This window comes from Hipposideros armiger, unplaced genomic scaffold (genome assembly GCF_001890085.2).
Source record: "Hipposideros armiger isolate ML-2016 unplaced genomic scaffold, ASM189008v1 scaffold_950, whole genome shotgun sequence".
Taxonomy (NCBI): Eukaryota; Metazoa; Chordata; class Mammalia; order Chiroptera; family Hipposideridae; genus Hipposideros; species Hipposideros armiger.
This window is the reverse complement of record NW_017732300.1, coordinates 625,148-638,453: the sequence shown is the minus strand read 5'-3', so window position 1 is coordinate 638,453 and position 13,306 is coordinate 625,148. Positions and strand designations below refer to the sequence as shown.

The window sequence follows — 13,306 nt, the reverse complement described above, 5'->3', positions numbered from 1 at the left end:
AAAGGGCGCTTCCCCTGTACTCCTCCCGACGGCCTCTGTCACCCCGGGTGGTGGGCCGTCCCCGGGGCAGGTGGAAGGGACCCCTCCCCACGCCACCGGGGGCCGTGAGACGTTGCGGGCGGGAAAGGGGGCTTCTCATCCCGGCCAGGTGGAGAGGGGGTGGGCGAAGGGGACGTCGGTCGGAGGAAGCGGGGAGCCTCCCGTCTGTTTAGGCTGGAGAACGTATTCCCGGGGCGAGCGGCTTCACCTGGAGCCACGGGGCGAAGGCCATTTTGCGTTTGCTTCATTCCCAGCCCTGGTTCCCGGAGTCCGTTCTGAGTAGATAGGTTAGTAAGACCCCAAATAAACCCGAGTTAACGCTTCGGAACTTGGACTGCTCACACAAAGAGCCGGCGCCAGTGATTTCTTGAGACAACAACGTTAAGTTCATCAACCCAGCTCGAGATGTCGAGTGAGCATTGCGGGGAGGCTTTGCGACACCCAAGATTCAGAGGCTCCTCGTGAGATTGCGCCTGCCTCACCACCTTGACAAACTCCCATCTCAGTTGTTTATATCCCACTGTTGGTGGCTTTGAACTTGCCTTTTTTCATCTTGGGGGGGTGCCTGCTTTTCCCCATGAGCAGCGTTTCTGTCTTAAATCCTGTAGGGTGCAATGTCTGAACAAGAGCGCGTACAGGAATGCCTGAGGAAAGAAATAAGGTCGCTTCTCATTTCCGCCAAAGATGGTTTGACCCCACAGCAGTTGGAAAAGGAGTACCTTTTGATGGTTGGCAACCATTTACCACTCCGAATCCTTGGGTATCGTTCCACTATGGAGCTGGTGTTGGACATGCCTGATGTTGTCAGTGTCTGCCCCTGTGAGAATGGCACTGTAATACTAAAAGGTAGGTTAAGGTTTGAAGGTCTGTAAAAATAAACACTTATCCAAGAACTGTTTTTAGCAATTATCCTGCATCTTAGGCAGGGGATTTTAATTTTTTTGCAGGGGATGGGGGTGGGGGGTCAATCATAGACTCCTTTGAGGTTATGGGGGCAAAGTTAGAGCTTTAGCCAAATTAAGAAACCTTTCCCCAGAAAATGAGCCTTCACAAAAGCTGCATTTTGCATATGATTTCAGATGATTGCACCTTAAGTTGGGAGAAACATAACAATGGTACATTTTAGTTACAATTTTCTGAATTCCACGAAGCACACAAAAAAACAATTGCAGGAAGTTGGTTGTTCATCTCCAGAGGTTCAAACCTTTCAGGAGTCAGTAATGATGATATATTGGGTTTTACCTATCTGTCTTTATCCTCTGGTAGATGAACTAATAGCTGTTGTCCAAAATGCAAAAAATGGAAGAACCAAGCGTTGGTATTTACCATGTGGCCTAGCTACACAGCTCCTGGGAGAGTTTAAAAAAAAAAAAAAGCCCACATAACCACAGATGCAAAAGATAAAGAAGGGAGTAAATGTTCACCTAAATATGATTTCTTTCTTTACATCTCTTTAGCCATTCCAGATGAATACACCAAAGGAATAGCAAATTTAGTCGCAAGACAGAGGAGCAGCCATAAAGTTCAAACCTCCATGCAGAAAGGAAGGGCCATTGTTTGCTCTGGGCCAAGCTCTTTTCGGCGAGCACCTTACCGAGGAAGGGTGCCCCCCATTCTTCCAGCTGTTGTGAAGAGTGAGTTGAAGGACCTCTTGGCATTGTCTCCTGTTCTCCTTTCTGATTTTGAAAAAGCATTTGCCAGGCGATTTGGACGATCATTCCAGTACATGCAGTATGGGTTCCTGTCTATATTTGAAGTGCTGAATGCTGCCTCAGATGTCATTTCTGTAGAGCAGACCAGAGCAGGTTCTTTGTTGACGCTAAAGAAGAGCGTATCAGAGGAAAAGCAGAGAGGATGGCCAGCAGGTAAGCATGTTAGCACTGGTAACTGTATTGTGGATGAGCAAATTTTTGGAGCAGTCGTGACTCATAGAGTGTGGAAGGGCCAATTTGTTGAAGTTGAATCCTGGCTCTATAACTCACTAGCTGAGTGATCCCAGGCAAGTTACTTAAAATGTCTGAGCATTGGTTTCCTCATCTCTAGAACTGAAATAATAATACTTGCTTCTTGTAGTTGTGCTGAGGATTAAATGAGATGAGGTCTGTAAAGTTCTTGGCATTTAGCAAGCTCATACTAAGTAGTAGCCATTATAAAAACACAAGCTCAGCTCTCTCTAGAGCCCTGTAAATGAACATTAGTTCTGTGTGTTCATGTAAAGAAGATATAACATGAAAAATGAAAAGTTTAAAAAATAATACTGGTTAATAGCATTTGCCATCTGATTTTTGCCATCACTGATCTTTGATATCATAGCAGGCACTGCAGTCATTTATGTAGTGTAATGATAACCACCTTATTTGTATAGCATTTTACCTTGGGTTCTCGTTGCCATACCATAGACAAGAAGGGTGAGTGACTCTTGCTGATAAGGATACAGAAGCTCAGGCAGCGAAATGACTTTTCCAAAGTCACATGGTTGGAAACGTGGTACAGCCAGGATTAGATACCCAGCTCTTGTTACTGCTATCCAGTGCTTTTCCTCCCCAATCACTGTCCTTCCCAGAGGCTCAAAAGACCAATATGATCATTTGTAGAGTGTTTCTCTAGACCCTCGACAGTATAGAATCTATGCACTGAGCCTATTGGGGGGATTCTATGCCTATTTCAGTGATTTTTCTTACTCTCCAAAATCTGTATTTAGATTGATATAGGTGAACCATGAGAATGTCATGAACTTACAAACCAGTATTTAAACAGTGGTGGGTAATGTAATTGTAGGAGGATATGCCCGGGGGAGTTACATGGTCTGGTTAGGGAAGGCCGTGGGGGCCACTGAGTGTTTAGGGTCTAGCCCTCAACCCTATCAGTATTCTTCAGGTGCTCAAACTCAGGGAGATTAACCCATGCTATTAAACTTAAAAGAGTTTCATGTTCCCAATATATGGCCCTTTCTTCCAATCATCAGGATATCTTGGAAATAATTCACTTTTTTGGTGATTTTGATCTTAGGATAAAGAAAGAGGTGAGGTCTAGTGCTACATCTATCATGTTGTATAATAGACACCTCTCCAGTGGTATTCCCCACCCTACAAATCTTGAAGAAAAAAAAATCTATACTCTAGAATAATATCCTTTATTCTATAGCTTTTCATTCCCCCCAACCCACCCCACTACACACACATACTGCTAGGTGGCTATCCAATTTGAGAAGCATAATTCTAAACAGACGTCTTACTTAGAGACTTTTTGCTCTCCTAAACAGGGTACAGCTTTTCAGATTTTTGCCTGTTGAATCCTGCCTCTCTGTAATTATATTCAGGTGACCTTAAGTGGAGTTGTAGGTAGTCCCAATTTTTTCAGTAACACACTTGTGATCTCTTGGTTTTCTTCTATAGATGACTAATCACTTCATTATATAAATTTTTGTGGCTTAATGTTGAAAATGTAAGGTTATTTTCCTTAAATTTTAGTTCTAAGTTGAGGGCAGTTAAGTCACAGTAGCCTCTATGTATAACCACCAGAAAACAAACTAGAAATTTCTAGTGACAATTTTTCTCTCCTTTTATTCACAAAAGGTAAATTTTTTACCCAGCATTTTAGAATGAAACAAGAAGGATCATATTCCCCAGGCTTTCCAGTAGCAAAGGCACGCTTTTCACAACCCACTTCAAACATGGAACCGCCAAAGCAAATATTAAACATGGAAAAGACTTCTAAGTTAAATGTATTGGAGACTTCAAGGCTGAATCACACTGAAAAATTAAACCAGGTGAGATATTGGAGTTTGGAGATATAAATACAATGAAAATGTATTAAAATTCAATGGTTATTACTTAGATCTGATGGAGAAGCTGACGTTTTAAAATTCAGGCCATTCACTGATTTCAGATTTAACTTAAGCATTTTCTGTTGTTGTGTGGATTAGTAAGAAGTGAGAAGTGGCCGTGAGGAAAGAGTGCAATTTTGCCAACTCCATGGTTTCTACTATTTTCTGCAGATGACTTCCAAATCTTTATCTGTAGGCCCAGCTTCTCACCAAAGTTATAGAAGCATATTTACAAGTTAACTCATGAATATCTTCACCCGAATGGCTGGGTCCGAGCACTAGAATCCTGGTATTTTTCTGTGATTATAATGCTGAAGGACTTTGAATAAAAACTACTGGAATATAACCGATAAAGGCCTGGTTAAGTTAGGAAGATAACAACCTAAGTTGAGGTCAGAAAAAAAATAAGTTGAGGTCAGAATAAGCACATGGAAATTAAACTCAAGATATAAAAGTGCCTTATTGAACTGTTGGAAACAGAACTGTTGGAACCAGCCAGTAATAAATGCAGTTTAGGACCTTTGCTCCTGGCATTTCACTTCCAGTTCAATTTCTTGCCATCAGAACTGTTTAAATTTTGTTCTAAGGAGTGGGCTCTAATTCCTAAACTATATATTTTAATTTCCTAGCAGAACAGACTCTACATAATTAGCAGATCCTACCTAATCCTATTTATAAAAAGTACAACTTTCTATTTCTTCAGAATTATAGATCTGTCAGTTTGCTAGGTGTTCCCTCAAAACTCTGCAAGTTTATGTGTTTCTTTATGTGCATAGGAAAAGAATAAATATATAAAAATATTAAATTTAAATTGTAAATTTATAGACTTTTATTTTCTTTTTGATCATCTTTATGTTTTTCCACAGTGAACATGTTATTTTTTTCATAAGGAAAACATGTATTAAAAAGAAAAAAAGTCAAGTGTTACTGTGTAAAATGAGGATTAGTGTTGATTCATTTCTCACCTGCAAGAGGAACAGCCACGCTTGGTCATTAGTACCCTACCCTTGCCCTTTGCTGTGCTTTGTTTCACAAAGCAAATGGTTTAGAACAATTTAAAGCCTGTTTTGCAAGATATGAATAATCTTTTTACCAAATTCTGTTCATTTATTTTGACCTCTTGAGAGGAAGTCCAGATGAGGAATGAAAATGTGAATGGGTGAGTATAGATTAGCTGTATTTTTTAGTGAGTGAAGCCTCAGATGCTCTGTCCAGCCCAGCTCATCAGAATTCTCTGCATTAGTGTATAGCCTTAGATCACAGCTAACAAATCAATGGTGTTACTTTGCTTCAGTGCCTGTAAGAGTGTTTGGTGAAGGAACAAGAATCTGGCATTTCTAGGCTCTCTAGCCTTAACACCATCTAGCAACCCATCCTACCCTGGTCTTACACGTTAGAAAACTTGACTGTAATATTCAGCATGAGATTTAAAGTAGGTAAACCTGGAATTATAGAAGATCTACTCTTAAATGAATGCAAAATCAGGGCTGGGTCTCAGTTGCCACCTAACTTAATTTGCACTGAAATAATTGATAGTCTTTACAACTAGTAGAGGCTTTGGTATTGCATGTAAGAAAAAAAGTTTTTTATTTCACTTGATAACCTGGCTCAGCAATCTTTTTTAAGTTTGTAGCAGAGGATAGCTTTATTAGAGCAGAAAGTTACAGCTTTCGAAATGAGAGGGGGGTCCCGACTGGGATGCCCCTCAGCAGTCGTTTGAAGAGTGTCCTGGACAAGCAACTGGACATGTTAAACAATTACGGTCAGAAGGAGCAATTCAGTGCGTTCATTAATGCAATTTTCTGGAAGTTGTTTCCTCTGGCCAATTTAGATTAGCTGCTCCCTACCTGTTTTTCCCGAGTTTTGATGAAATCTTTAGTATGGCAAGTCAAATTCCATATTGCCTAGCTTTTAGTCAAATGAGAGACCTAGCATTGCTTTTGCATGTGTGTCTGTGCCAATTTTGTGATCTTTATTAAAAATGTATTAATATTTCATCATATGGCCAAATGGTCTGTAGTATATTCCTCTAAGATGTAACTTCTATTTATTTCTCTTTTTAGTCTCATGCATCTTCTTTCTAAAATGCTTTTACCTTTTGTTTCTAAATATCACCTAGGCATGTATGTTTTTAAAAACTTATTACAAAAGCAAATACAGACTGATTGCAGAGATTTGAAATACAGGATAGCACAGAGGAAAATAAAAACCACCTATACTTTTATCACTCAGAAAATTTGACGTTTTCTTTTTTTGAAAAAAAAAATTAGAATAACTCTGGTACAGGTTTGTGACCTGCTTTTTTTTTAGCCGTCATTTTGCATTGTGAACATCCCACATTGTTAAATATTGTAATATAACCTAATTTTTTAATGTCAGTATGGATGTGTCAGGACTTATTTTACTTGTAACCTAGGTTAAGCATGTAGGCTGTTTCTAGTTTTTGCTGTTAAAAGTAACCTTATGATGACAATCTTGCTCAAGTTTGCACGTATTTCCATTACTCCACAGGCTACATTTCTAGAACAGGAATCGCTGCATCAAAAAGAATGTGTGCCTTCGTGGCTTATAGTACATGTAGTTAGGTTGTCCTGCCTAAGAGGTGTTCCAGTTCACACNTAAATCCGTTCTTTCAAGTTACTTTGGTTGGTAGGGTTGTGTAGGATGAGAATCTTAGTTCAGCCTGAATGTTGGAAGTGCCATGTTTTTAATTTTGTATAGGGCAGTTGTGTAACACACTTTTAATTCTTTACCTAATGTCATAGGCAGTAGTTTTCATATTTTAATGTAGGTAAGGATCACCAGGGAATTTTTCAAATGCATAATCATGAGCCTCGCTCCCAGGTATTTTGAATTAGTGAGTCTGGGCTAAAGCCTAAGAATTTTCATTTTCACAATTTCCCAGGTGATGCTTATAAAGGCAACTCATGAACTATTCTTTGAAAAATGTTGTCATAGAGTTTGAAATGTCCCCCAAAGACTTAGAGTGGGTTCTTTGATTTCTTTTCTAACTTGTAGCAAGTAGAAATTGACAAGTCACAGCTCAGCCTGGCAATGGCAAGTCATGATGTGCCACCAGATGCCGTGCGGGACAAGCAGTTATGTAGACTGCCACCATTAGACACCAGCACTCTCGTGGGAGTCTTCGTGGAGTACGTCATCTCTCCTAGTCAGTTCTACATCCGAACCTATAGCAGAGATTCCTCAGAGCTACTTGAAGACATGATGATTGAAATGCGGTAGGAGTCGGTTGTTTTCAATGTATTTTTCAGGTATCTCATTCTAAATGAGCAGCTCTCAAACACTTTGGCCTCAGGGCTCTTAAAAATTAAGGACCCATTGTTTATTGATATTTATCATATAGAAATTAAAACTGCAAAACTTTAAAAAATATTTGTTAAAAAATAATGATAAATCTATCTGCATGAACACAAATAACATTTTTATGAAAAATAACTATTTATGGAAATTAGAAGAGTGGCATAGTTTTACATTTTTGCAGATCTCTAATATCTGGCTTAATAGAAGAAAGTTGGACTTTAATACCTGCTCCTGTCTTTAGTCTCTTGAGATACTGTTGTTTTAGGATACACCAAGCCTCACCCAGATACATAGTTGGGAAAGGAGTATTTTAATAGCCTTTTCAAAAAATTGTGAATGTTCTTTGATAGTATACCATAACTTGACAGGTAGTGGTTTCTTGGAGATTAGTTGCACTGTGGAATTTGAACTTTTTAACTCTACTATGTTAAAATCCATTGGTTTGCCTNGGGTTGGACTCGAACTGCTGTTGCTCAGAGCTCAAACTCTTGAGCGAGCTCTTAACCAACTGAGCCACTCGGCCGGCCCTTAAATGGACACTTCTTCAGAAAACTCTCCCCTGACCTCTTCTTCCTTACTAACTCCGCTCTAAGCTAGATCTCCCATTGCTCTCCAGACACCTTCAGGTGTGTTATCCTTTCATGACACTCTGTGGGATTTTTCATAGCATTTATCATCATTGTAATTATATATTTACTTACATGATTGTTTCCTGTTTGTCTTCCCACACTAGACTACAAGTTCCATGGGGGCGGTGACCATGTCCAGTTTATTTACCCCTGTGTATATAATATACCCCTGGATAGCTGTTTATACAGTGCAAAGCACATAGTATATGTTCAGTACATATTTGTTGGACGAGTGAATGGGCGTTATTGTAAAAATAATTTTCCAGTTTAATAGACAAATAACTATATTTCTAGTTATTAGCTGTTTAGTGGTAATTTTTATCAATTGCCTATTCATGTTTTTGTCCATTTTTCTAAGAAGTGTATCTCTGATTCAAAGCTCTTCCCTGCCTCTTCTCTGGCCCTGTAGACTCCCAACTGAATATGGCTTCTTTGGGGGGCACTTCCCATCTTTATATATGCCACTATATTATAATCTTTTGTTCACTTGATTTATTGTCCATTCTTTGTGTTTGGTATATGGGCATCTGAGACTAAAGCATTCTTGAAATCAGGGACTCCCTTGATTACTTTCCTTATGTCAATCACTGATCACCTCCTACTCTTACTCCCCCCCACACAAACACACATTATAATAATTTCTACCCTCTGATTACAGCTATCCCCATGATTACCTAGACTTTAAGAACTCTCCCTCACTCTGTTCAGTTTAAAGTCAGCTTAATATAATCATTAAGCTAGAGGCAAAAAATCTTTTTTTTTTTGTCATCTTCTTGAGAAGCATTCTGTTGCTAGCTAAGAGCCCATCATTTTGACATCTTAAGCCCAGACTTGGCAAATATTTTCTCTAAAAGGCCATATAGTACATAGTTGAAGCTTTGAGAGCCAAATGGTCTCTATTATAATTACTCAACTCTGCCCTTGTAGTGCTGAAGCAACCTTGGACAATACGTAAATGGTGTGTGGCTGTGTTCCAATAAAACTTTATTGGGGGATACTGAAATTTGAATTTCATATAATTTTCATGTGTCACAAAATATTACTTTTCCCCCAAATGTCTAAACCGTTCTTAGGTCATGGACTGTACAAAGGCAGATGGTAGGCCATATTTGACCAATAGCCATAGGTTGCTGACCTGTTACAAGCCGTAATTCATAGAGACAAATCACATTTGTATTCACCATCCTGCCACTTATCTCCCTGTTTTCCCAAACACTTGGAATTGATTAAAAACCAGCAAAAGCCTACCTTCTATGTTCCAAAGTCTGTTAGCTTTCTGTACAAAACTTGTGAGGCTGTTTCCGTCGTCTCTTTATTATTCATCCCTGTAGAACCAGCAGTTCCTTTCTCTCCATTGTATTGTTTCCGAATTTCTGTGGAGTCCACCATTGTAGTATTCTCTCTTTCTATTCTTACTCTCTTAGCACCCTAGTTAAAACTCTTGCCCAGAGAGTTGCAGTGGTCTCCTAACTAACTGGTTGTCCAGATTAAAATTCTGATAATGTCTCTCCCTTGCTAAAAATCTCTGGTATTGGTTTTTGTTTACATAACCAAGAAAAACTCCTTAGTTTGGTGTTTAAAGTATTCTGTAGTGTGACTTCAGTCTACCTTTTCCAGTTTTTTCTTCCACTACTTCCCTAATGCCTTCAGGTAAACTATTTCTTTTCCTTTGTTCATGAGGAGTTCCTTCTACCTTCATTGCCCTCTGTACCACCTCTCTCTGCAATATTTTCCCCATCCTTTTTGACCCTTCTAAAAGGAAGCCTCCTGTATATTTATAGCGTAATTTGATTTATCCTGCTGCACTTTTGTACCTCTTTAATGGTGCTTAGAGTCAGCCTTAGGCTATAGCTGTTTATACATTTATCTTATTTCCCTACTTAATTGTAAGTGGCTTAAGAGGAATGATGCTGTCAAAAATGACCTTTTTTTGGTCCCCTGAAACACCTAGCACAGTGATAATTTAATAAATTGTTGTACTGAATCTTCAGATGGTAGGAGCCTGTAGGGATGTGAAAAATCAGTTATCTTTAGGTTCTCTTATTGTTCACTGGAAGAGCTTTAGGGAATTATCTCATGGTGGATAGAAAAGCAAAAGAACATAAGGCTGAGGCCTTTTGTGAAAGCTAGTGATATAATCATAGGACTCTACGCTCCCTTCCATCCCATTTTCCTGTCAACTCTTGACATATTGAGATTATCTTCATTTTTCAGATGAAGATACAGACCTAAAAGGTGACAGTTTGTAAGTAGTGACAGGCCAAGTGACAATAAGAAGAAAGATTAGGGCCGGCCGAGTGACTCAGTTGGTTAAGAGCTTGGTCAAGAGTGCGAGCTCTGAGCAACAGCGGTTTGATTCCCGGCTCGAGCTGAGCTGCCATTGAGCTGCCAACAGGTGGCAGGGTGGCTCAGCTAAAAAAAAAAAAAAAAAGATTACAAAATAAAAAGTATAGAGGGAAAAATATTGATAACGATTGTGTCTATATGATAGGATTTTAGGTAATCTGTGTTTTTTCTTTATATCTTTGTGTCTTTTCTAATATATATCTTTTTATATTTACTTGCTTCTTCAAACATAACTCATGATCTGTCATTCTGCTTTAGGTCACCACTGCCGTGGCTGTTCACTGGACCTTGGCTATCTGGATATGCTCCATGCTCCTCTCTGATCATAACCTCCTGTGCTTCCAGCTTATTTTTTCAGTTATTCCCATGCATCGCCTTTTTACCTTACTGGGGCCCCCCTGTGCCATTGGCTTCTCTCTACTAAAATCCTCAGATCCCTGCTATCTTAACTGAGGCCTCTCCTATTTTTACTCCCTACCTATTGAGTTTAGATAATCATCTATTTCCTCAACTTTATTTTTTCACTTTCTCAACTGTATGAGCACCCCCCCGCTTTCCTTTTATTCTTAGGAGTGGGCCTTGCTTCTGAACTCCGAATACTGAAGTCATCAGATAGTAACTCTCTCCACCTTCTGAACTCACATTCACAGAGCCTTTCTGTATCCCTACTGGTTCTTCCCTTTTATTACAACTGAAGAGCATCTCCTTCCCGCCCTTCAGGGTCAGACAGTCATCCCACCAGTGCCCAGGCTCACACTCGTCCCCCCTCCCAGCCACCTTCCACCATCCATCTCTTCCCTGCATTAGGCATTCACTAAGTATGTGTTTAGTAAACATCGAATACTTTCATAAACAGAAGAAAGTTAGTATCAAAAATCCTTTCTGGGTAAGAGTATGGAATTGAGATTTGAAGACTCTAGAATATAAATTTTATAGAGAATATTAATTATCCTGGAAAATTTCAGTGTTTAGTTTTGTAAAGATTCCGGCTACTCCAAATGTATTTTATATGGTAAGAAATGTTACAGTGCCTCTTAAGAATAGTATTTTATCCATTTGATCGAAATACATTTCCTTTGATAGTTGTTTTCTTTACATGCTGTTCAGATTTATCTTTGATTTTTTTTTAATTGTAGCTTGAAATTTTTTTCTTTTTTCATAGTTGGAGAACACCTTCAAATCAGTTATTGCAAAAATTGGACCTGGAGGGACTATCAATCCAGAGCTAAAACATAAGATAAAATTTGTAAGTATTTTCTGTTTGGGGGAAATGGATAAGAATAGTTGATTATACATTTTAGATTTCATTTATGATTAAGTTTAATTTGCCTACAGGTATTTCTTTTATATTTATAGCTATATGTGATCTTTTCAAATATACTGCAAATCAAGTGGCTATTCTTTTAAGATCAGAAAAAATAACCTAAATTACTTCTAAAACTTTTAAATGTTTTTAAAATTATTTAGAAAATGAAAGTTCTTCATTAATGCTCTCTCTTCCCTTTTTTATTCCCCTCACCCCAATAAATTATTAACAAACAGTTCAAGATCTTTCCAATACCAGTCTTAGATATACGTATGTCAAATACTATTCTAAATAGCATATGGTATCCCATTGTGTTGATGTATAATATTTCACTTATGAGATTCATTATTGATTAACATTTGGGTTATTTCTAGCCATGGCTATTTAAAAAAATGCTGCAGTTAATGTCCTTGAACATTTATCTAGGAGTGAAATTGCCAAAGGTATTGAATATTTTAAGTTTTGATAAATACTACTAAGTTACCCTTTAAAAGGTCTGAACAAATTTATATTCCCACCGACAGTGAAATGTTGCTATGCAAATTAAAATCATACAGGTTTTCATTTATATCTCTTAATTTTTACACTGAGCATCTTTTCATATGCTTAGTAGCCATTTATATTTCTTATGTGAATTCCCTGTTTATGTCCTTGGCTTAATTTATTGTTTCTCCTTATTAATTTGTAAAAGCTCTCTGGCTATTGGGCCGGCCGAGTGGTGCGATGGTTAAGAACTGGCTTGGGACGCCAGAAGGCTCCGGTTCGGATCCCACATATGAGGGCCAGTGACACTGCCCTCCACAGCTGAGATGCTGAACAGCAGCTCAGCCTAGAGCTGGGCTTCTGTGAGTTGCCGGCGACTGCGTAGGCTGCAGTCCCTGTGGCATTGGGTTGCCATGGGCTACCGTGTATAGCCAGCAGCCAGTGTGAGCTGCCAGCAGCCGCAGTGAGCGGCCGTCCAGAAGCCAGCGACTGATCTGCCTTACCCGGGAGGGGCGCAATGATGGTGCCAGCTTGGGCCGGTGAGGCGGCGTCCTCCACAACTAGACTGAAGAACAAAAATGACAGCAACTTGTCTGTTCCCCTTCCCCCAGTTCCCCAGCGCTGTTCCCATCCCCCCAATTCCCCAATAAAAATCTTTAAAAAGAAAAAAAAAAAAAAGCTCTCTGGCTATTATGCATTGAGCCAAAAGGTATGTACACTTAAATTTTTGGTGGGAGCTGTTAATTGTGATTTGAATAACCAGAGTGCCATTATGACTCTTACTGCCTTATATTATTCCATTTCAGCTGTTGTGGTTTTATTGAGAGAAATGCAAAAACCTTGGTGCATTGATGCCCTGTCTTCCTGTTTGGATATTTGCTCAATATGACTTTTTTATGGTAACAATATGTTAGAGAAAAATTAAGCATTCATTGATAAAAGATTGGTTAATTAGGGCTGGTGGCGCGTTGGTTAAGAGCTGGCTTGGACGCCAGAGGGCGCCAGTTCGGATCCCCCCAGCGCCATTCCCATCCCCCAATTCCCCAATTAAAAAAAAAAAAATCTTAAAAAAAAAAGATTGGTTAATTAAATTCAATCTATCGACCCAAACTAAGGAATATCATGTGGCTTGTAAGAAAGCTTATGTATATCTCAGTTAATTTACACGGAAGTATCTCCTTGACATATTGTTGGACTTTAAAAACAGATTTTATAGAATAGCATGTTTAGTATTGTCCTTCTACATAAAATCATGTGAATATGTGTGTGCATACATTGGTTTCTGAAAGAATGTTTTTTTTTAAAAGATTTTTATAGGGGAATTGGGAGGATAGGAACAGCGCTGGGGAATTGGGG

The 13,306-nt window shown here is 39.0% G+C and overlaps 1 protein-coding gene across 1 annotated transcript in view; it reads left to right on the top strand.

Moving 5' to 3' along the window:
* Positions 1 to 234: 234 nt before the first annotated feature.
* Positions 235 to 13,306, top strand: part of TDRD5 (tudor domain containing 5) — a 46,569-nt gene continuing 33,497 nt past the window's right edge. Inside the window, exons 1-4 of the mRNA XM_019630818.1 lie at positions 235 to 885; positions 1,497 to 1,904; positions 3,615 to 3,808; positions 11,324 to 11,407. Coding sequence (XP_019486363.1) covers positions 654 to 885; positions 1,497 to 1,904; positions 3,615 to 3,808; positions 11,324 to 11,407 — 918 coding nt within the window. The 5' untranslated portion in view covers positions 235 to 653. The remainder of the gene's footprint in view (positions 886 to 1,496; positions 1,905 to 3,614; positions 3,809 to 11,323; positions 11,408 to 13,306) is intronic.